The sequence below is a fragment of the Corvus kubaryi genome, unplaced genomic scaffold (assembly GCF_017639235.1).
Source record: "Corvus kubaryi isolate FWS band 111438036 unplaced genomic scaffold, C.kubaryi_AGA036_p1.0 37135, whole genome shotgun sequence".
In the NCBI taxonomy this organism is placed as follows: domain Eukaryota; kingdom Metazoa; phylum Chordata; class Aves; order Passeriformes; family Corvidae; genus Corvus; species Corvus kubaryi.
In genome coordinates this window covers 57,591-82,758 of record NW_024581035.1, presented here as the reverse complement: position 1 = coordinate 82,758, position 25,168 = coordinate 57,591, and the positions used below count along the sequence as shown (strand labels likewise).

The window sequence follows — 25,168 nt, the reverse complement described above, 5'->3', positions numbered from 1 at the left end:
AAAAATAATCAATTCAATATTACAGTTTGGATGTAAAATATTAGTGGATTTAAATAAAGGGGGGTTTTTTTAAAGATCACATTAGATGATGTATTGGTTTTGCTTCTCTAAAGCAAATACACTAAACTATGTCAATCTTCATAGTAACAACAACTGTCTTGTTTTCTTTTGTTGCAGATCACCAGAAACTGGAAAGAGAAGCTAGGATCTGTCGCCTCCTGAAGCATCCTAATATCGGTAGGAACATTTCATTGCATAGTACAGTATTTATCAGATTAGAAAATTTAGGGGAAATGGAAATTAATAAATACAAAGAGCAGCTCAGAGAAGTCAAGTGCAAGTATCTCCAGGCAAGGCTCTTTCTTTATAATGTGGTGCTCCTTACGAATTCTGCTATGGGATGCAATATTCTGTTGGATCACCTAAAGCACCGTGCGGTGTTCTCATCTTTGAGCCATTGCTCTGCCATCAATGAGCTCTCTGTGCCAGGTGTTTGGGGTTTTTTTGAGCAGTGTGTAGTGGGGTTTTTTCCAGGATTGCTCATGACTTTTGGAGACCTGCAGAAGAATTTCAGCGGACAGTGTCTGTTGCACAGTGAGCCAGACCAATGTCAATAGTTAGTGCTGGTTTTAGTGAGATGCTTATTTTATACTGTGTTTTGTGTTGAGATTCTGTCCTTCCATTGATGAAGAAAGCTCTGCTCCTTTTATTTCCAGAGCTGTGTTTTCTAACCATGTAAAGCAAAAAAAAAAGTGTTGTGGAGGTGTGTCTGTCTCCTTGCTTTAGAAACAGTGTAAACAGGTAAGTACCTTGATCTTAAGGGAACTGTAGCTGGGTTTTTAAGTTTTTCCAACATCAAATTATATACCAAGGGTATCTCTCACAAGGATATTTGCTGTACCTGAGACTTCAACAGAAGGGTGGGAATTTCCTGTCCTTTGTGGTATTTTTAGACTAATAAAATTGTTTGGTGCCTGGGATGAAATCAGCTCCTTCGTTTTAATGATAAATAGAAAGTGAAGACGAGTGTACCACAGCTCAAAATGACATGTCAAATTTCTGTGGCATCTCTCTTAAGCTTACAGGTTTGACCTCGAAATTTGATTAAGGAGGAAGAGGAGTGTTATCTGTGCTATTTTATCCCACCAAAGATTTTGCATTGTAAAGTGGTGAGAGATAAGGGAATGTCCTGTTTTTGGGGAGGCGTTGCAGCCCTTCTGCAGCTGTGGTTACACATATGGTGTAGTCAGACTCCAGAGTCATTCACCTGGGCCTTGCTGGAACCAGAATGTATTTGTGAGCTTCCACAAGCCAGGCAAGACGAACAAAAGACAATAGTGAACTGGTGCAGAGGAAGGGCTGAAATGCACAGAACTCAGTTGAAACAAAAGTCTAAATTGGTTCTATGTGGTCACAAATCTTCACCTTGTTGAGTGGCTTGGAGCAGTGTAGGATGGAGTTCAGCTCCTCTGTGGCAGACCAGCTGTTCCACATGCACAGTTTGTATCTGTGACGTTTGGCTTGGAGTGCAAACAGGCAATGACAGCCTTGGTGACAGGCAGGTAGGGCTCTGCAAATCTGCACGAAGTGTGTGCATCACCACCTGCACCAAGGGGCACAGTTCATGGGATAATGGACAAAGTGTTCTGCTCCTGTTTCAGAAAACCTGCAATTAACATGCCCGGGGTTTGGCAGCAGGCATTGTATTCTGTCCTATTCCTTCTCCTGCAGCCATGCCCTCAGGCAGCTAAATGATGACCCTAAAATCATTCCAAGTGCTGCTAGCAGCCCACTGGAGCTCTCACGCCTGGGTCACTACCATATCCCCCTTTAAACTGTTACCTCTGGTGAATAATGGAGCTGCATCACGCCAGGAAGCACTGAGAGTGAAAAAGGAAGTGTGCCAGAGGAAGGCAGCTCAGCTCTGACAATGAGTATGTCTAAGTTAGGAAAAATAAGAAAAAAATGATAACTGTTTTTTCCAGTGTGATTTCTGTAGGATAGCAGAGATCTAGTTTAATTGATTGGGTGGTTTCTCAAAGATGACATGCATCGTTTTCTTCACCTTCCTCCCATGTAGCTTTTTTTTTAGTTAATCGTCTTTTTAAATTACATATTCATTGCAGAGTGACAGATTTCTGAAATTAGACTTCACTAATCCTTTCTCTGGTAGTTCAGGCCTATTCTTTATTCTTCCTAGTTAGCTTGATTAAATGTCCCTTCAAAAAGTGACTTAGTGTGAAGGTGTCAGTTCCAGGGTAACTTTTTTACTAAAGTAATACACATATAATAATAGTACTCCTTTTTTATGGTGTTGTATGATCTCTTCTATTAATTACCTTCCAAGTCTTAGCCTGTACCAGATACTCCAGGGTGAAAACCCCTCTTTAGTTACCTTTTTCATACTTTTCTCCAGTCAGAAGAAAGCAGCACAGCTGTAGTGAGTCACATTTTTTGATTTTAGCCTGTGAGTAAACACATTGTACTTTTCAAATGAGCAGGATTTATTTCTTTAGAGAAAAAGTTAAAAAAAAAATCTTAACACCGGAAATATTTTCCAATTATCTTTGCTGTGAAAATAGAGAATTTTCAAAAACTTTTGCAGATCACTGGTTTTGTGTTTCCAAGTTAGGCATCCAATTAGTACCTAACCAGAAAAATACTTAGTATTTAGTTATTTCATGAGGATAAGAAAGATTTCAGGACTAAACTTCTTAACAATCAACATACCTGTATTTTAGCTTCCCAACGATGCCATATTTCTATCTAGTTCATATCTGATTGGATGGCGGGTCTATTTAATGAGTGCCATTATGCAGTTAGGAAATCTTAGGATGACATTTGACAAAAGCTTTCCACTGTAGTCTGTAGTCATAGGTCCTAAACTTCAGAAGTTCCTCTGGTATTGGCAGAGGAATCTTAAAACTGGATGTGAGTAAAGCAGAATTTTTTCTTTCAGAAAGATAAAACTCTGAAATGTGGAAAGTAAGGAGACACATACGAAAATATTTTCACTTCAGTTCCTGATTTGAATCTCCCAGAGTAATCACTGCAAACAATAAAACCTGAGGAAACGAACATATTTTCTGCTGGCTTTTTGGAAGTATTTATGAAATCAGATTATTATTTAATGAATCAAGGTATCTACCAAATATTCACAAAGAAAGTATTTAAATATGTTTGGAGAGAGACTAATTCTTCTTAGGCATTTCTACTGAAGGAGTGATTCTGAGCTAGGAAAGATACCAAGTTCTGAATTCACGTATGAAAAATTAAATCACTGATTATTCCCACCAGACAAGTGTTGGAAGGGAAGCTAAGAGATCTTCCTTCCACTTACCCAAGAACGTGTATGAGCATTAAAAGGGGAGGTAGTTTTTTGGCAATGGAAGCATGAGGATAACTTAGGGGTATGATGTTTTCTGACTTGTAGTGTGGATTCTTTTTTTAAGCTTTATACTCAGAACTGTCTATTCCTGAAGACGTATTTATTCCTGCTATTCAGAACCATGTACAGGCATTTATTGTTGGGAAACTAAATATTGTTGAAGAAAGGCCAAATGTTAAGTGATTCTGTTTCTGTGCAGTCCTTACTGTTCATGGTCATAGCCAAGAAGTGTCATGAAAATCTTCCTTGAAATTGGTTTCACTTCTTCTACGAGCAGGGCTCCAGTACCTCTCTGAAAGCTTGAACTTTGCTGTGCAGACACTGCTTTGCATATAACTAATTCAGTTCATTTTTCAGCATTGCTTTCTTTTATTCATCCTTTTAATAAATCTATGGTTTCTTTTCTGTCCAGCCTTCTAGTTATGATGCCTAGTGAATGGTGTAGAAAAAATAAGGAAAGTGGATTACAAACAGTGTTTTCTGTTCTCCTTTTTCAAATCTCTGTTTCCCAGTTAAGTAATATGTATGTGAAAGTTTGTTTAAAACCCACAGAATTTCCTCATCCTTTCCTGTTACAGCTGGTGATGATTACAGCTGGTGATGGGGTCAGTGGCTCTGACCCAGGAAGAGGTGACCGGTCCAGGGAGATGGTCCTGAAAGGAATCGCCTTCCCAAGGCCCGGTGTCTTCCCTCAGCTGCTGGCAGGAGGGCCCTTGCAGAGGCTGTCAGCTCTTTAGTGATTATCAGCTCATGATTCCAGCTCAGCTCTGCAGGGCAGCCTCCAGGCCAAGCCAGAGAGAGAAATGAGAGGCTCGTGTGGCTGGTTCCGCACGGAAGGAGCTTTATTGCTGGTCCGTACTCCGGTGAAGGGGAAAGCCAGGGACGAGAGCTCCCTTCCACAGGGGCAGAGGCCTTAGCTTTTATAGGGATACAGGGGATGGGTGAAGGCCAGTGGGTTACAGAGGATCTGCATAGGGTCTCCTAAAGGATTGTGGGTCTGTCTTTTCTCACCATGACCAAAGAAGTGGTTGCCTTTCCAGGGAGTCCTGCTGGGCGATTATGAAATCTCTTATCTCAGCAGAGATCCCTCCAGAGCAGGGGCTGGGCATACCCAACAACTTCCATTTACAGTTACTCCTCACCAATATCATTGTTGAGATTTCTGCCTCTTGTTACCTTAGTCGTTTGTATCGTTGTAGTAGAAAGTGAGCCCTGCTGAATTTTGTTCGGGAATTAAAATGAGGCAAAAGCCATTAGCTGAACTTCCAGGCCTTGAGAAGAAACTTTGAGAGGCCTCAGAATCCTTTCTTCCGAGTCAGTCTTTGCAATTTTGGTATTTTCTTTTCTTCCAGCTTTGCTTGAGTAATCTGGCCTCTGCTACACTGCGGTAGGAAATTTCTAGGCGAACACAGCTCATGTTCCTGTGGTAACAGAGCTCCTGGGCTGCAGGATTTTGTGCACTAGGGAGATTTGCAGAATTGCTGTGTTTCTCAGGTTCTTACCATGGTGACATGGCTGTACATCAGTGCATATAGGGTTGCTTTTTTACAGAGAGTTTAAAATGGATGGAAGTATAGGTTAAGCCTTGCTGTTCGGAGAAACTAGTGCTTTTTCTTTGTGAGATTGCACATCAAGCTACCTTAAAAGCTTACTTCCTTTGCTGAGCAAATACCCATGGAGGATTTGTCATCTTGGGTAACTATTACTTTTCCAGCAGTTCCATGTGTACTAATGCTCCCAATTTTTTAATTTAGCAATTTGGAAAAAAATTGGTGAGGAAAGTAACCATCTCTTCACCAAGAAATCCAGTGTCATTTTCCTGGTTTCTCTCGTTTATCTTCTTTTGGTGAACTTTTGATTTCTTGGTCCTCTTTTAACTTTAGGTAAAGTTGATTTTTAGCACTCTGATTTTTAGTCTTGCAATTCATATAATTTCGGTGGTGTAACACTGTTGCACCATCTCGTTACGAGTTTTGGCATTGATTTACAGCTGCTTTGCTAATTTTGGTTTATGAGATCCCAAATAATGATAAAATCTGCATTAGCCTGATGATGCAAGCTCCGACCCAGTCTAGAAAATTGCTGATTCAAACCTGGTAAAACCATGGAGTTTTTTTCCCAAGTGGAGTTTGCTCTGGCAGGGTTTGTGCTGAGTCTGGGTAATATTTTCCTAATGGGAGTTAGACTGTTGAGATGTCTCTGTAACTGCTGGAGGGCCTCTGCTGGCTTTGCATTCCCATTTCCTTACAGCCCATCATTGCCTGCCTCTGCCACCTCCTCCCTTGGCCTTACGTTACCAGTGTCTAAGCTATGGCAGGCAGGCTGGGTCCATTAGCCAGCAACATCAGGCTCGAGTCTGATCAGTCTTCATTCCTTCCCCAAAGGCAGCAGCAGATTTTACTGACATGTGGCAGCCCTTCAGGTGATAAATGAAGTTCTTTTGGCACGAGGCCAGGCTGTCCCTGAGTGGCTCTGTAAGTCAGGGTACTTAGAGGTAAATAGGACTGCCAGGCAGAGATGGGGCTGGGTCACCTCCGATAGGCCTGAGCCTGTTCCTGTGGATCTGCTTGTCTGGCCTCAGCGGGGCTGGAGCTATGGCATTGCCACGAGTGTGCTCTGAGAGCAGGAAGGTCTCTCCTCCACAAAGGGCTGGAGCTGCACCAGCAGGTGGAAACATGGGGCAGTGTCTTTCCAGGGCAGGCTGGCATTGCAGCAGGCCAAGAGGCAGCCTAGATGCAGAACAGGCTGGGACACAGGGGAAAAAGACAAATCCCTAATCTGCTTTCATGAGTGTGTTGGTGTCTGTTTGGAGTCTGCTCATTTCCGTGCTTTGAGCTGGGAACTTGTCATCAATGGCTGAGGAAATTGATAGCCCCCAAACTTGGCACTGCTCCTCACCACACTCTGTGCTTGCGTCCAGCTTACTTACTCCTTTTGCCACAAGGAAAGGAGGAAAAGCCTGCATTTGGAGGTTACTCTGCCTCCCCACCATAACACAAAACATGAGCATCAAAGTCGTTAAATTCCTCATGTGGGGGAAAATAAGAAACTGCATATTGCCTTATCCTTTTTGAAAAGAGGGCACTTAAAGATATGTGAGGGGTTTGTGTCTTTATACACAACAATATGTCCTTTATGATTATATTTGCCAAGTATGTGCATGGCACTTCATGGAGTCCCAAGAATCTCAAGAGAAACACTGTTAATATACAGAAAATGTGGATGCAGTAACTCTCTTCTGAATTTCATTTGTCTTAGTGTGGCACAGTTGTGAGTAGCTGAGCTGGTATTAGTTAAGTCACTCTATAAACCAAACACAGGGTGAAAATCAGGCCTGTTCAGGTCGAGTGGATGTAGTTCTTTAGCACAATATTTTTTCTGAGGTTAATTTAAGGTTTCACTCTTTACATCAAAAATACATAGTTCTTTCCTGATGCAGTGAAAATCAAACCAATTCCCAACTATATAAATTGATGTTCAATAAACATGGTCCTCGGGGATATATTAACTATAGCTATGCAAATAAATAAATAAATAGAGTTTTTAATAGAAAGCTCTAGTTTATGTGGGACTGATGCATTAGAGAACCTCACTTCCTTTAATTATTTTTATTGCTTAGATGAGCTGATCACTTCAACAATTTTAAATCTCATCCATTGTGTTGAGTTAATTAAATTTGCAATTTCCCTGATGAATAAGGTGAACCATAGTCCTTGAGACAATTAAAATAAAACATCAAGAAACCAAATAAACGGGTGTTACAACATGATTTCATACTTAATGTAAAAGCCAATTTAATGAGTATTGTAAAATAACAGATTGGATGTTTAAAGTCAGCCGTGGCTACAGCAAGTAGCTGACTAGTGAAGTGCAACAACAGGATACAGAAGCTGGTTTTGCAGTTGCTATTTGTGAAATTAAATGTACTGGAACGCAACTGAACCAGGCAAGAGCACACAGGGGGGCATAGTGGGGTTTGTTGCAGCTGGGTTTTCTGCAGGCTTTCTCCTTCTCAGCAGTTTTTGTTACTGCTTTGCATCTGATTCCTTTTAGTTGGTGAAGTTCTTGTGAATGTATGTTGATGTTTAAGAGGAAAAGCCTGAAGGTTTTCTCTGCTGTTCTTGTAAGGATTTGGTGTGGAAGGGCTTTCTGTAGAGCTGTTGGTGGCCTTGAAGTGAGTGGAGTATCAAAATCCCCCAACAGTTAAAAGACTTTAAGTTGTTTAGTGCTAATCAATGTGTCACTGCTTTTCAACATGAGCCATATGAAGCATCAGATAATGTGGTCTGAGTGTGCCAGCAGAGAAGGGGGAAGGCAGCTTTATTGGGTGTTAGAGCTTTTGTCCATTTTGCTTGCAGCAGAATCCTTTCATTCTGCTAAAAGTGGCATTGCATCTTTAAGTTTCCCTCTTCAGGGTTACTGTGGAGCATAAAAATGTCTTTGAGTGCAGACAATGACACCACTCTTTGCCATGCTACATTAATTCTCTTTCCTTTTAATGGAGCACAAGGTTATTTTAGCTCAAGTGAAGCATTGCTGGCTGTAATATCCCTGATAACTGTAGCAGCATCCATAATAGACCGAGGAAAGGAGGTTTCACTAAGATTTGCCACCAAGTTTGTAATTCTTTGCCTCAGAAAGTATATGCCTAATTTGCACCAAAATAGGTAATGATTCAGTATAAATCAAGTGTGAACCAGGTCTTGAAGCATTTTCCATCCCTGCTTTATAGCTGTGTTTGTATGTTTCCTTAAATGCATGAAAATGCTTTCATTGTGTATCCAGAGTCTCTTAAACATTTTTTCTGTCTGTGAAGTCCACTCCACTTTTGCAGCAAGTCATTTGAAATGTAAAATAGAGTAATCCACAGAAGCGGGAAGTGGAATTTAAACACCTCTCTTGAGGATCCTGCTGTTGGGGGTGGGGGCTTGGATGGCTGCCACACTTCCCACTTGTATTTTCATCTCTTTTTCTGCTTTACTTTCTATATGTGTTTCCTGGAGTGAAGAGTTTCATAATTGGCTGCATTGCTGACTTCAAGAGCCATGGAAATAAGCTCAACTGAAATGAATTGCTCTCTCTCTGCACACACAAGATGGATCTTTGGGAACTCACATTTTTTTGTTGTTTGGAAGCTTTGTTTATTATGAATCTGCAACCACATGTTATGCATACGGATAGACATCATGACTCCCAGCTAAACCACAAATATGTAATTTTCCTCTGGACCCTTTCCTCCAAAAACAGAGATCTCTACTACTTCAGCTAAACTAAGCTTTTTCTTTCAGTAAAGCTAGCACAGACATTTTTAGAGTATTTTTAGGGGATATTGTAAGTTCCGTTCCCTTTGCTTTTACAGTGTTGCTGGTGGTCTAATAGGTGGATTTTGTACTGGTTCTTGGACTGATACCCAAATATTGGAAGTCTTTACTTGATCTGGGGGCAAGGAAAAACCAACCCCCAGCTGAAAAAAGGTTGCAGTGTATTGGGTGGTGTGGATGGGTGTCACTGGACAGCATTAGAGCAGCTCCTGCAGGGGTGGTAAAACTGTTATCATGCATTTTCCATGATAATCCTGCCCCAGCCTTGACATTTGTGCCTCTGGGCTGGCCACACTCTGTGGGGCACTTCTGTCTTGGTCTGTTCCTTTTCCCAAGGGAAAATAAGGAGTTATCATCCAGGCAGCATTTGTCTCCCAGGCAGCCTAAATCTGCCCATTTGGAGTGTTTGTCATCCTAATGCATGGTGGGTGAGCTGTCACTCAGGATGTCACCCTGTCACCCTGCTTCTGGAAAAGGTCCCTCCAAGGAGAATGTGTTGGGCTGTCTGTGCCACCTGAGAGCTGCATCCCACCTTAACCCTCCCATTTTCCTGTGGCAAGCAGAAAAGGATCTGTTTAGACATGGGGGCAGAGAGAAGGAAAGGGATGAGCAAACCCTGGGCATGTGAGCTGGGAGCAGTAAGAGGAAAAAGGAAGGTCTCCTGACTTCGGACTGTGGATTATGTTTTGACTTTGCGACCATAAATCAGGAGTGGTGCTTTGGGAGCTCACTGTGGAGCTTTGGAATGTCTTTGCTCCTTTTCCAGAGGCAATACCAAGCTAGGAAGCTCATTAGGAGGGACAATCTGTGGGGCTACTCCCATCTGCACAGACATCTTGCTTTACTTACATAGCCAGCCCCTGCAAAAAAGTACCATGGATCATGGAACCATGTGGGTTGGAAGGGATCTCTGGAAGTTATCCAGTCCCAGCTCCGTGCTCAGGGTAGAATTAAGTTACTCAGAGCCCATCCTGCTGCATTTGGAGTCTCTCCAGGGAGGGAGATTGCATAGCCACTCCAGGCACCACTCCAGTGCTTGACCACCTTCCTATGCATAGAAATTAAATAAATAAATAAATAAATGTGTCTCTGTGCCTAGCTGGGATTTTCCAGACTCCAGCATGTGTCTGTGGCCTCTTGTCTTGCCACTTGCACCCTGGAGAAGACTCATTTCAGTCTTTCCTGCTGGTCAGAAAACCAGGTACTGGAAGGAAAAGTGGATATTCCCAAATACAGCTGCATCCCTGTTTGGATGTTTTTGACCTTTTCTTAAAATTCCATTTGCTTTCAATTTTAAATATTGTGACATAAATTCCTAAAGAAAGTGTAATTCGACTAAAAACTGTATAAATGGGGACAGACTCTTTGGAATGCAGGATTTCCTTAGTTGCAAGGTGTGGATTTGGAAGTGCATTTTATAGGCTAAACTTGTCTGTGCCGTTCACATACAGAAATCCCTTTTCTGCTGGCATTTTGCATTTCATATGCATCTTCTGCATCTTTACTAATGGAATGCCCATTCAGTAACAGATGTTATGGTATCTTAGACATTATATGTTGGAAACAGCACATGGGAAATCAGGACTTGGGCTGCCTGCTTGGCCCAGCACGTCCATAGCTCTGCTGAGATGTCACCCTTTCCTGTGCATGGCGGGGGTGTGAGAGGCTGTTCCCAGCCAGGCTCATCATCCCCTGGTGCCTGAGGGCCAGAGGACAGCACCAATGAGTTCCAGGCTGACAGACATCCTCCTAACCACCCCTGGCTTGTAGCGAGTGTTTCAAGTGTCCTTCAGGATTTTCCTTGTTCCTTCAAACTTTTGCCTTTAAAAAGTCACACATTCCCTTTTCATCCTGATTTTGTTGCTGTGCTGTTGGGAGTATCTGTCAAAGCCATGGCATTCCAAAGGATGCAAGCTGGTCTGCTCCTCAGCTTTCCACTGCCATGCTGCATCCTGGCATGGAGTGAATGCTCTGACCCTGCAAATACCACCAACCCCCATCACTGACAGTGGATAAATAGTTCGTAATTGCTCAGTTCAGGCTGGGCTTTTTCAGATTTCAGCACTGGAGATTTTCCTGCTCCTACAAAACTGCTGATCCAGGCATTTTTTTCAGTTGAGAGGGATTTAATGATACCTCTTTCCTCCTAGTCACCTTCCAAATTTGGAAGTTCTTTTTATAGTGGCTTCACCAGAGTGTTAGTATTCTCATGGACTGCCCATGGGAATGTGCTTCTAATTTTAGTTTGTCCTCTACATGTCTGTCTCCTTTAAATGCATCCAGCTCCTCATTCCAGCCACACTGGGCCAAGCATGATACTCTGCTCCTCATACTTGTGCATTGAAGATGTTCTGGTATTGCATTGTAATCAAATCCACAGCTCCTGCCCTTGTGCTGCACAGCAGTGAGTAGCACTCGTGTCTCAGCAATTGTACCACCCAAGCAGTGCTGTTTAATTAACAGAGTTGGTGTGCATTTATTTACTGGGGGACCTTGAGTGTTATTTATTTGTGTTTCAGCAATTTATGCTTGGTCTGATGTCGATGGTGCTAGTGCTGGGATTGTGTTGAATTTGACTGTGCAGTCTTGCTGGGAAGGACTTGGTTGATGATCTATAACTATAATTGCAGCTGACTGGCTTGCAGCTATCTTCTGTAGCATATACGGATTTTGGGAGTTACTGGATGTGCTAAATGAGAGCAATATTTAGAAAGAGATTTCAACTGCAGCTAGTAGTCTCAGTTTGTGAATACAGACTGGCTTCAGCTCTCTCCTGCAGCATTTCCTTCCAAGTTTATGTGGGTTGTCACTGAGCTAATTACAATCTTACAAATGGTCCCAGGGGACAGGACAAGCTCTCTAATTTTCATTTATTGTGAGACTGTGATTAAAAGACAATGGCAGTTTCTCATCATAAGCCTCAAGTTTGTCATCTATTAAGTCAATATGCATTCCCTGGTTTTTGTAAAACAAACACTTGGAATCATTTGGGATCATCATTCACTTGTGAGCTTGCATGTTGGGAAAATGACAGTAATTTATAGTTGTCTTCAGCTGTGGTAGCATGACTTACTGTGATAGTTAATTGATAGAGGGGGAAGGCACATTCACTCCAAAAATAATACAGATGGTTTTGAGCCCAGCCCAGTGGATAGAGATGGAGTGGGATCATTATGGGAACACTCTGTCTGGGCACAGTACTTTGAGTTGCTCAGTCTTACGCTCTGTTAACTTACTGAGAGCTCCTACTTCTTAGATGTTGTCTTGGGTAATTGTAGAAGCATTTGGTTCTCCAGGTTACAGCGAGGTTTTGTTCACTGCATTTGATGGATGGATGTCGGCAGCGCCACACAGATGGAAACAGGAGACCAGTTACCTAACCTGACTTTTTTCTTCTTTGAGACTTTTCAGACAGTGCTTTTTCACATTTGCTGTGAGTGTAAGAAACAGACTCAGTCCCTACTTTTCCCCGGTTGCTCCCATAAAGAAATTGGGAGGGGACGAACTGCAGTGGTACGGATGGAGCTGGTCTCTGGGATGCTCCTATTGCTCCCATTCACGATATTCAGGATTCATGGTTGTTAAAGAGGGCACCAAGGACAGAGGTGTCATTATAATTATGCTTTAGGTTGGTTGCATCCATTTTAGGTCTTCTTCTCAAAGCTGGTAACACAAAATTTGGGAATCTGATCCTATGAAATTGGCTTTAGCCTTCTTTGCTTGCATAGATATAAAAAACCCCTATCAGATAAAGGAAGGGAGAAGCTGAATTTACAGTGGTACTGTATAACATGAGAAAGTAATAGTTAATTCCATAAAATACAGAATTTTCCATGAAGTTGACTTTATTGTCCTGGAACTAATTTTTTGCTGGAGCAGGTCCATGGCCTGCCAATGCTGCCATCGCTTCAGAATAAACCATTTTCTGGTCTCCAAGGGCTACTGTATATTAGAGTAATACAGAGCATAATCAAGAAGTGATTTGCAGAAGATGTAGACTCAGTCTGCTTCAAGAGAAGACTTGGTGTCTTAGCACTTCTTTTCGTTTTAATTTAGGTTTTTAATTTGGAAAAATATCCAGCATTTAAATGCCATATTCTGATACTTAGTATTGCCATCACAGGTGCCTGGAGTCTGTCTTAGTCCCTGGAGTGGAGAATAAGTGATTTAATTGTCCTGTTACCAAATGAAGTAGAGTCATTAAAAGGTGGTACCTACTGAGATTAAGTGAATTGGTGGTTGTACCTCATTTAGTTGTGTGTGGGTCTTCAGAAAATGAGCTTAAATCTGTCTGATGTTTATAACCACATCACTAAGGGGTGTGACTACATTTATACTCTAATTTATAGGGTTTCAACTTCTTCTAGAAAAGATGATACAATGCATGATCCTCAGTGCAAATCTGGAATATTCAGAGGTCCCACTGATTCCAGTTCTCAGCAATGATTAAGTGAGGGACTGGCAGTAGGAGTTACTTTTGATGTAACACTTCCAACACGGTGGTAATTAATGTTGCACTTAACCATGTGGGAAGTGGAATGTTAGGCCTGTCTGCATATAAAAGCTCCCCTAACTTAATGAAAAGCTAATTTATTTTAGAACTGAGGTAGCTGTTTCTTTGTGGCCACCTACTGCTCTGTAAACTGGGAAATTGGTTCCGTTTAAATTAGTTGACGCTTTGTTTTAAGCTGAATTAAGAGAGCATAAACTTTGGTTTTATGCCGCCATAATAACATAAACTAGAGCATTTTTCTCTTGTAGACAAAGGTCTTAACAAGCAGTATTTGTAATGCTCACTCCACAGTCTACAAGAAATAAGGGTAAATAAGATTCCTTTGTATATTCTTTTGTCATCTTCCCACAGGGAGGGTTGGCAAGAATTCCCGGAGACAACTTTATTTGAAAATGAAGTTTCCATTTTAAATGTTATTTATTCCAGCTTGAGGTAAAATGAACTTTATAACGTTAAAGTTATTTGTTGTTTACAAGGTCTTAAATGTAGTTTTTGTGAAAAACCAAAGCACAGTAGCAGCTTTTTCTGAACTGCTGTATTTTCAGGAGCTCAGCACGACAGTAATGATAATTTTGACATGTAGATATGTATATGTTGAAAAACTACATCCAGCCTATTTTATGCAGTGTCTAACATATATTTAAGGGCAGAGCCTACAAGAGGGGGTTTTTCCCTCTGGTTCACATTGCACAGTTGGCACTGGGATGGCGCTGGGAGTTGGATGAGGCAAATCCAGTGCACTTGTGTTTTCTGTCCCCCACCACAGTAATGTTTTAACAGTGAAATTTGCTGGTTTGGTTTTTTCTCCAAATGCATGTTCTTGTTTGGAAACTCTTGCGGGACGTGGAAAGTTTAGCCTCATGGAAATATGGTTTGGGTTCTTTGTTGTAGCTGAAATGAAATGTGATGGGATTCCTTGATCATGAGTGTCAGGAATTTGTTTCTGCAGGGATAAGTAGAGTCTTTTATTTACTTTACAATGCCTCTTTGCAGAGCAGGTCTGTGTCTAGGATGAATAATGTGATAAAAGCACATCTCTGTGTGCTTGATTATTACTTACCTGGGAAGCTGCTGTGGCGGATTCTTTACAGGCTCATTGGCCTGCAGGTCCTTGTGAGCTGTTTTACGCAGAAATCAGGGCAGAGACACTTTTATGGAGACAGTGGGTCACACTGGAATTGTGTGTGTGTTCTTCCCAACAGATGCAGTCCATATGGAAAGGACTTCTGCAAATGTTTACATGTGTTTATTTGTAGGAGTGTATTTGTTAAAGCTTTTTGTTCTGGTCAGGTTCTTAGAGTGGTTAAATGCCTTGGAACAGCCAAGTGGAATTTTGTCTGTGGCCATTTGCATCACAGCTGGGGGATATGAAATCCTTCGTAACTAAGGATTGCATTCCGTTAAATAGCAAATGGCCAGCTTGCTCTGTGGCATCACATGATCATTGTTTAAATTCCTTATGAAGGTAGTTTGTTAAAAACATCTTTTTTTGCCGTAATTTATTGATCATATTCCATCAAAGTGACCAGGACACTCTTCTAAATAGGTTCTAGAAAAAATTTCTATTTCAATTATTTTCTTCATAATATATCTGCTTTACAACAGAAAATTCCTGTTTAGTCACAGATTTGAAAGTACTTCCTTTTAAAAATGAATGTATGTATTTTAAATCAGTACTGGGTTTGGGGTTGGATTTATTTTATTCTTTTCATTTTTTAGACTGGAGGATTTAGCCTAGTGTAGTGGTTTGGTCTAAAATACTCATTACTGTTTATCTTCTGTGAGATAAGAATTAGGAGAAACGCAAAGCAGGCACCAAACTTGAAAGAATATAAAGAAGTTTATTAACAGACCTAAAAGAAGGAAAAAAAAAAAAAATTATACCACCTTCAGAACTCTCCTCCTCCTCCCCCCACCTTCCTCCCTTCTCCCACTGACAGTGTAAAAAGACAACCCTTAAGATGTTCAGTCTGTTTACCACTTCCATAATAACCTTGTTCAGTCCATTTAGAAAGAGAAGTCTCTTCTTGCTCATGCTATGAAAATATTATCACAACGAGACAGCCGCCCACTTCCAAATATTGTTCAGTCCATTTAGGAAGAGGAGTCTCTGCCTGCATGTGAGTCCCTTCCCCCGACTTGCAGCTTGTTCAAGGTCACACACAGATAGCAATTGGTTTTCCCGCATTCGAGGGTCCACTCTTGAAGTTTTTTGGGGTACAGTTTTAAGGTTGAGCCGTTCAGAAACAAAACCAGAGGCCCTTCTCCTTCCCTGGGAGCAAAGGGTCTTCATCATCTTCATCTTTAGGACTATCTCTGGGAGCATCTCTAGGAACTGAGGTTTTCTCCTTTCCCGTTTGGAGCAAAAGTCCTCATCTGGTCCATCTCTCCCTGTCCAAACTTCTCATGAAATTACAGCTGCGTCAGCATCTGCCTATCTCAGCGCAGGTGCTTTTGCTCACGAGCTGAACACTCCATCCCCCAGATCTTCATGGAATTACAACGGGATACTCTGATATATCATAGCTTCACAACAGAATTTCAGCTTTAAGCATCTCCTCTCTCTCTCTTCCCTCAGGTTTTCAGCTCTTCACAGCAATAAAAGGGTTAATCTCACCTCGGCCTTGCAGCTTTGCAGCTGGAATGTTGAATGTTTCTTATCGCAGTGGAGAGGGGGGAGAGCCGAGCCGCTCCGGCTGCCCACGGCAAGGCAGTGGGGGGGGTTCCACGGCTGGAACAGGTCCATGGCTCCAGGGTGGCCGTGGCCCGGCCCGGCCTGGCCCAAGCAGGGCCTGGCCGGGCCCACTGGGCCCTGCTCGGGCCCTGCAGCCACCTGTGCCAGCGCCGGAAACGAGAGAGAGCTTGGAGGGGGAGTTTGTCTATTCTTAAATGTGGATCACAGAGGTGGTCACAACTTTAAGTGGCTTAGAGAATTGTCCATATTCAAACTGGCCAGCTGATAGGTTCTATCAGATCCCAGAGGAAACTGTAAGCACCCCTTAGCAAGGACGTCCCTTCCGGGACTATGCTTGCTAACCTATGACACCTAGGTTTTCTGGAGGTAATTGTTACTGAATGAAGGTGCCTTAAATACAGTGGTAATTGCTTTGCAAACATTGTCTAAGGCTGCTTGGGGCATACCTGGCTCCTATGTGAGAGGTTTCTTTTCTGTGGTTCCTCTTGAGTCATGCCACAGGATTGCAATTTTCTGCTTTCCTTTTTGTTTAAAATATTTAAAGTAGAGTGACTTTGTTTTCATAAGCTAAAGCCTTTAAATACCTTGAGGCTTGGTCCTCATGAAAGGGGAGCATTTAAAAATAAACGTGCATGCTTCTCTGGGTGGCCATTATATAAATTGCTTATATGTCTGTCTTTAATGTATTTTAAGAGAGGAGAGCCAAGAAGGAAGGCTGTGTCCTACCCAATGATTACAGTTCCCCAGTAGCAAATTTTGTGGACGTGTAGGCCCTACATAGTATTTATATAAATCTGTTCCCAGGGTTTTTTAGCATTGTAAGTATTAAAGGGGATAAAGTCTAATTTTGATAATTGGGCAGTTGCATTCCCTCCATTAAAGTACACTGTGTGGTTTCCTGAGCCTGTTAATTTTAATTGATGTAACATCTCTGTGTTACAGCCTGTCCTTTTATTATTAACACTCCATGAAATTCTTGTGTCTTTATTCCTCTTCTTACATGTTCTGATGAATGCTAAAATAATTTAAAAATGTTAGTGCTTAAAGCATCAACACTGGCAGCTGAGACATCAGTTTGCTCGTAGCAAAAATTTGTGTCAGACTTGGTTTTGATCCATGCAGTTATCCTCATAAGGCTTAATCTGATGATATTTGCAAGGCTTTTTGTTGCTTTGTGAAAAATCTTGTTAAACTTACAAAATCAGGCCTTCAGCTGCAAGGAGGAATTGACTCACCCTGAAACACAAGATTTCCAGTAAATGACATGGTTGTATTTTAAATGAAGACATGAAGGTACAGGTGTACATTTTAGTCCCCTGTTCTTTTTCGCAACAACTCCATACAATTTTGCTGTTTTCATACATGAATAATTAAAGGTGTGTAGCTCCAGCTGTTCCTTTTGACTTCATGGATACAGGATATAATTCCTCAGAGCTGCTCTGGGCACGTGTGCACACATAAATGCACACACACCTGTGTTGTGGTGTGCTGAAAAGCAATTAAAGCCTGTGGGATAAAAAGATAAGTGTCAGTCATCACAACTGCTCTCCCTAGAGACTACCAACACAGAATTATATATTTGGAATACCTCTTGGGTTTGTGTTCTTTTTCTAATTAGTTCATTTTATTTGGGATATTTTGTTTTTATAAGCCTGTTGGTCTTCATCCAGCAGGAATGAAGCAAGAGTCTCTCCATGACAAAAGAGCTGGTAATTTGAGGCCCTCTACTTTGACATCAGTACCTGGAGTCACTCAGTCTTGCTGCAAAATGTGATCTTTTATCTACTTTGACAAGTAATTTTTCATTTTCTCTGTAGCAAGCATCTTTTGCCAACATTAACACTTCGGTAGAGTGACCTCTCCACATGCAGTAGACTGGCGCTTAATCAGAATACTGTTGTTTATTGTGTGAGGGCCTTGATGGGGGAGGGTTTTGCTCACAAATGAATAATTTTGGAATAGACAGCATTTTGTTCGTAGTACTCTACACTTGCTGTTGCAATGCCTTGGGGAAAAAGGCAGTAGTTCCAAATACTAAATTCTCTAATTATTTTTCCCATCCTTTATCGTGCCAGTTTTTGTGATGCAGATGAATAGGATTTTTTTTCTCAAGTTTTTGGCCCTAAAAAAACCATGAATTTGCACTGTTATAAAAAAGTTACCTTTTGAATGAATTTGGGAGCTATATTGTTTTGATTCACTGTTGCTGAATACAGGCAACCTGTTAATAGTGTACACAGCACTGCTGACTTGCATAAAGTCATTTAATGACTGTAAGTATTGCATTTTACTGCTGGTGCGTTTGACAGCGTGGGGGAGGATTATTTTCTTAGATATGCAAAGCATTACTCTGTGTTTAATGTTCAAAAATCAGCTGCCCTGGAGCATTGCTACTGTACTAATCTTACCAGATTAGCCTCTAAATATTTCAGATTCTTAGGTGACAGCTCTTAATATCTGCCAGGTTCTCTCTATTGTACCTGATGAGCTTTATTATAGAGGGCCCCAGGCTTCCATGGTCTCAGCAGAGCAGTGTTGTTTGAGAGGAAAAGTGAGTGTAAGGAGCAGTGAGGACAGCACAGACTGCATTTTCATGCTAAGTTCCCTGCCTGGGAGCTATAGCTGTGACTCTTACACACCACTGATTTAAGGGCTTTGGTGGCTCAGCAGAGATTATTTATACCCTTTATAGGAGACATTCAAAAGAGGATGTAGGGACACGAGGGAGCACTGAGGTGCCGAGAATGATGCTGCAGTGAGGACATTTTGTTTGAAGGGAGCAGATCAGTGCCAACAGCAGCACTCCTGAGCAGGGGGTCACAAAGTTTGCATGCTCAGTTCTGCTCCCTCATGCAGTTTTATTGTGTTTACCGTGGGATCCCATCATATTTCCCTTGGGATCTAGGTTAAAAGCTGTAGGATGAATGCTGACTTTGGTCTCAGTTCTTGGCACTGGTACAATGGCGCCTGCAGTGGTGTCCACATGAGTTTCTGGTAAAGTTCGAGCAGTAACTTTGTTTTCTGTCCCTTGTCACTTTGGTTTATGCAGTAGAACAGGAAAAGGTGGCAAAGGGTGACTTTGCAGGAAGATGTGGGTCCTGACAGTGCTAAGCCACAGCAAATCTTCCACTTCCCAGCCAAGCCGTTGTGCTGAGCACAGGCCTTTCTTTGTCAGAGACAGGACAGCAAAAGTGCTTATAGACAGGTGTTTGGATAGAAAATTGAGTGGATCAAATATGAGTAAAAACTTACAGGTTATGGCTTTTCAGTGACGGAGGTTTTTTTCCGATTTTTATTTTGCCTTTTTATTTTCAAATGCAGCAATTTATCCCATACCTACTGGCAGGCAGGTACGAATTCATAGAACACCCAAAGTTAAATAAAGCCATTCCATGAAGTTCCTTTCATTAAGTAATTAAGTTCATTTTTTAAAGGGTATGGGGGTTTTGGTTTGAGGTGTTTGTTTATTTGTTTGTTTCAATGAGAGTGGTCTATGTAAGGTCTGCATGAATACTCTAATACACTTTCGGAAGTGAACATGGAGAGAAAGCACCTTTTTCCCTATTGCAGGGAAGCAGAAACTTGAAGTAATTTGCATATTTCAGCAAATATTACGTAAGCTTTTGTGACTTTCAAACCCATTTTAAACCTCTACTATGGATGAATGAACCCTTTAACTTCCTAGTGGTGCACTAATTTGAGACATCAAACTTCACAGAGTTACAGGATCAGTGCTTTTGGGGGTCCACAGATGTTAATCTTTAGTACCAAAGGGAAAATGAATGCCTTTACCGTTGGCTGTTAATCCCTTTCCATGCTCTGTTAATAAACACAATGAATGGCATTGCAGGAAAAAGTTTTCCCCAAGGAGCATCACTCTGGCAGTTTGACACCTCGGTGCACATCTGTGAAGCTGCTGTGCTGACCATGCACCATAACTTCGGTCTTCTCCAGTAATTTGTCTTTGTAACATGAACTAATTTGGGTACCAAATTGAGCTAAGTGATCACTTGAGCAGTTTCACACAAGTATTTTAGGCAATAGGTTTAAATGTGGTTAAATACCTTTATCATGGAGGATTTCCCTCTGTCTACTGTTTGACTTGACTTCTTGCCTGGAAAAATTTGATTTTCAGTGGAAGTACGTGGAATACTATTATTTTCTATTTTTTTTTTTTTCTTTAAAGGCAGAAATTCAGAAAGTTATTTGGCCATTATATCAAGCTGTTTTCCATGGGATAGGCACAAAATAGTGCAGTTCAGCACAAAAAGTCACATAAAGGAGATCATTTTACTTTTCAGTCAGATTGGAGCTGGCCCACACTAATGGCTAAATGAAAGCTAATCAACTAATAGGAGTTCTCCCTAAAATTATTATAAGGATATTTCCAGTGTGATGATTGGAAAGTATTTCAGATGAAAAAGAGTGCTGAAGCCAAAACAGGGGTATTCCTGATGTTTTGTGGGCTTACAGTATTTCTCCAAAAGGAAGAGCTGTAAGCTCCCTGGATTCCTGTCAGGCATTCCAAGTGGTTTACTTAGGAGCAACAACTTTGTTGTCTGAGGTTGTTAAGCACCTTCTCTGGACCCCAGTGGAGGAGAGTGACCACAGGGCTACAGCAGGCAGGAGGAAATGGAGTTACCCCAGTTTCCTTTCTGCCCTCTCATGTGTTGTTTGATAACAGCACTGATGAAATATGTTAATAATGATTTGATCTAGCGGAAATCCTTTCAGAAAAGATAAATGCAACTGTTACTACTGCTGAATGCTTTGTGACTCTGGAGAAATAGGAGTGGCAGTGTGAGCTTCTGATGGGAGTTCTTATATTGGATAACTAATGTTTGTAATTGTTGCCTTTTGGTTTGTCGTGCCAGATTCCTGGTGTGTGTGAAGAACTGTATCTGTCTGCAGTGACTGCACAAATACTTCTTGTAGTGTGTCCCCTCTAAAACTTAGTGAGTGTCTTCTCAAACTGTCATCCCAGCATCCCTTGTCTTTCCCATGGCAGGCTGAGTGCAGGCAGAATGTCTGGGCCATGCTGGATTAGCCTTTGTGCTGTCGTGCACCCTTTGCTCTGCACTCACGCTTGTCTGCACCAGAGATTCTTCTCCTCTGCCCTCGTTTATTTGGCATGTTCGCTTCAGAGGCATAACCATGTGCCTGGATTGACCAAAGACACCAACATAAGCACTTGCCAAAAGGCAGCTCTCATCTTCCCTGGCTGCCTCAGCCTGTTTCCCTTTCAGGAACAATCAGGGGCATATGATCCTGATTCAGAGAAGGATTTGTTCCATCTCGCTTCTGTGATTCCTTTCCTTTGGGAGGAAAGGAAAAGAAAGAATGTGATCCTTGAAGAAGATACCCTTGAAGATGTGTCAGACTTGAGTTTGGCTAGCAAGGAATTAGGCTCCCCAGGCTGAGCAAAACATTGCCCATCATCTCAAGTAACAGCCTCTTTCTAGTCCTAAGGGACAGATCTGTTGTTCTGCAGGCACTTGGAACCAAGTCCTGTTCTAGAGAAGGAAGTGACAAAGCAAGGGCACCTCCTGCTTCAGGGGGCACCAAAGCACAAGAAGCCCCTTCCCATCCTGGCCTGCTTGGTAACATGGATATGACAGAGGAGAATGCTGCTCTGAATTGAGAAAGTGCTCTCAGAAAGCCATGCTTTGAGTTCTTACTAGCCTATTTCATGAACAGGACCTTTCTATCAAAAGGTATCATTTGCTGTGTATTAAGGCTTAAAGAGTTTTTAACTTTTTTGTAAATGTATATCCAAAGCAGACCAGCTGCAGGTTTAGGGCAGTGTTTCATCTGACATACCCAAGGGTCTGTACTAACTCCTATTTCATGAGTAGTATCTTTGATGCTGCAGTACAAAGGAATGTGCCCAACAGCCAGATGTTTTAGGGGGTCTCTGTCCTCAGCTAGAAGTGTGAGGATACTCTTCTAAGCTGGTACGTGGTGTCTCATCTCACATTTGGTTTGCTTTAAAAACAAGACGTTTGGCGGTATTGGAGTCTCAGCCCAAAGAATCCAACCAGACAGAAAGTTGATTTGGGGATGTTTGGGGTTTTTTTGGGAGGGTGGGGGGTGGTGTTGGCTGGCGCTTCATAAAAACATGGACTAATCTGGAATACAGAACCAGCCAAAACCACAAACTCTGATTTAGACCTGCTTGGCTCTTCTGAATCATCACGAGCTCTGCACACTGAGTCAGCCAAGAGCTGGTTTTCTCTTTAGTATTGTGTAAACACAAGATGTTTCTCTGGGCTAAATATTATTAAGTTGAAAAGTCATGTTTATTTGTCATGTATAAAAAATGATTAATACGTAAAGTTACCATCTGGGGAGATCTGAAAATTCTTTTCTTTTACACTTTCTTCATCAGCTCAGCTTTGAACACAGATCCCTTTTAGGGTACCCTGATTTTTTCATTTGCGTCTATAAGTGAAATTATTTGGATCAAACTACTGACAAAGCTTCCTGTATTACCTTTGGAAATTGCAATTTCATTTAAAGTAATAATTTAGGATAATTATTTTCATTTAAGGAAAACCGCAGGACTTAATTCATAGTTGTACCACGATGTGGTGTGAATTCTTAAAATTCAAAGGGAAGATTCTGCAGCTGACTAGCACATTTTCAGGGAAAACTTTAGATCTGGACACAGAGGGGTACGTAAACATGGCATGGGGGCTTAAATAGGATGCTTTACACTGGCCAGGAGATTTATGTCTTTGCAAGTCTTCATGGTACATGTGAGAAGTTGTTAACAAGCCCTGGAAGGTTGTTACTCTGCTGAAATTTGTGACTAATTGTGGGGGGGATTTTCCTCATCTTGCTTTGTTCATAACTTCTAAGATGTAATATTGCTGAGAAGAAAGTTGTATGTAAAAAAAAAATCGTATGCTTATTAGGAAAATAAGAGTTAGGGAAAAGGCAAATTCTGAGGGTAGGGCATTTAAAACAAAAGCCCCAAACCCCACAGCTGAGAACACACAGAGAGATGCAATACCAGCTCTGCCGTAGAATTATAACCACCCCCTTCTCCCCCAAACCAACAACAGCCATCAAAGACGTTAAAAAGGTGACTGGTGTTTATGTTTTCTTCCCCCTTTCCATAGTGCGGCTCCATGACAGCATATCAGAAGAAGGATTCCATTACTTAGTCTTTGACTTGTAAGTATTTGTTTTGCATATGTTTAGCATGTTGGGGATGTGGTGTTCAAACTTGGAGATGCAAGTGCAAGCTCACGAGATAAATGCATGGTTGTGGTGTGATGAGCTGGACAAATAGATGGAGAAAGCTGGAGGGACAGGAATGCATTTGGTCATTTGCATGTGCAAGAACTCATTTGTAAGTGTCACTGTAAGGATTCCATATTAAAAACTATTAAAAATCCACCGGTGAAGTGGATTTTAATATAAAGTGTAGGTATGTAAGCAAAAGTTGCGTGATACCTGCCAAAAGTAAGCAAAGATAGACTCAGAAAAAAATATTTACTTCAAGCCAGTTGTCTAAACGAAAGATTAAAAAAAGCATGTGGAACACTACTTTGGCTGCAGAAAATCTCCACTGCTGCATTAAAAAGGTAAGCCTGAGTGTAGAGAGGCAAAGATTCTTTCAGTATTTTATTCCCAATTGGTATTTTACTGCTCCATAATGTTTCATTTTGACACCATTCAGAATGTGAAGTTCCCAGCATACAGAAAGGAAGTTTCCTACTGATGTCCTATTTTGTTTCAGGAATTAAGATCCCACGAGTTGTTCATGTAGTGACTGTGCCTGTATGGAGCTTGTTTTTCCAGATAAGGCTGTTCAGTGGAAGCAGGAATGGTGACAGCATGAACTGTGTGTCTTAGGCTCTTAAAAAGAGAAACTGATTTCCTCATTCTTCCTGGAATGGGCAAACTTTTCCACTCACTTGAAAAGTTACTGCTTATGGTTTTGGATATGGACAAACCTGAATGTTAGGAATTGTATTGCAAAACTGAGTTACTTAAGTAAAATTATCTCTTTTAACAGTAAAGTTTTCCAGGGCAGTTTATGGTTTAACAGAGAACACACCCACCCACCTACCTGAAGAGCTTTCTTAGGCTCCCCGTGGTTTTGCTGGTTAGAATGAGAATACATTATTTCCCCGGAAATGTAAAATAGCTCATTTCTAAGCATACAAACAGAAGTATTTGCATTCAGCATGGCTAAGTTAGAACCTGGATCTTCCACAAGCAATTGTGTGCTTTCATGTTCAGGTTACATTCTGGTTTACTTTCTGACTTAACTTTTTTTAAAGAAATCTATAAAGACTTCTTCAACACTAGATTTCAGACTAGAAATACACAAATATTAAATAGTCTGTCTGCAGTGAAGGCATTCGGGATTCAGGACTCAAATCCTAACTGGGCTCCACAGAAGCTTGTATGTGATTTGTGTCTATCTCAGGTAAGTGCAGTGACTGTTGGCTTGGAAATGGCTCCAGGGCACCACTCACATATTTGTTCTCTGACATGCACTGGGGTTTGTTTTGCCTTTTCTTTCCTTAAGGGCTACGGAGGAAATCTTTCTATGTGGAATTGGAAAAAGCTTCTTAATCCAGAACTTTTGTAAGAAGTGCATGCAGAATTCTTAGTTCTAGGGACAATATCCCTTTTAAAAACCAGTGGCTATTTATTTTTTTTTGTTGTACTGCTGTACTGTGAGAAACTGGGGCCTACTATAATTGCAGTTAGTCCATGTCTGCCTTAAATTTAATATATAAAGCCAGACTTATCTCAGGGGGTTATGATGGTGATGTGAACTAGAACATTTGAACAATTTCAAAGTTGTAGATAACAGTATCTAGATCTCGATAGTAAAAGGAGCAAATAGAAGCTTGTGTTCTGCAATAAAACATTAATGCCTAACCCAAAGATACTGCCTTGGCCAAAAACTGGATTCCACAGGAAGTGTTCTGCATTGGCTGGAACTTCCTCTGTTCCCTGACAGTCCCATTCAGGACAAACAACAGCCTCAAACATTTATATAAAGCTCTTATGTTTTGAATATGTGGTTTGAAGGCTTTGTAAAAATTACTTATTTTGCAAAAAAGAAAATGTCTAAATGGCAGAGGCAGTCACTTTGCTGACTGATCGTTGTCTTTGGAGAAGCAACAGGTTGCATTCTTGAGGAACTTTTGCCAAATTACTGAGAATGCCTGTTCACAGTTAATTTTTCACATTCAGATTAAGAAATCATTGCTTTAATGCTCACT

The 25,168-nt window shown here is 41.3% G+C and overlaps 1 protein-coding gene across 33 annotated transcripts in view; it reads left to right on the top strand.

The window, feature by feature from the left end:
* CAMK2D (calcium/calmodulin dependent protein kinase II delta) overlaps positions 1–25,168 on the top strand; it is a 124,410-nt gene that overhangs the window by 48,186 nt on the left and 51,056 nt on the right. For all 33 annotated transcript variants that reach the window (XM_042021355.1, XM_042021322.1, XM_042021321.1 and 30 more), the window contains 2 exons: positions 178–237; positions 23,042–23,096. In XM_042021355.1, the coding sequence (XP_041877289.1) occupies positions 178–237; positions 23,042–23,096 (115 nt within the window). The remainder of the gene's footprint in view (positions 1–177; positions 238–23,041; positions 23,097–25,168) is intronic.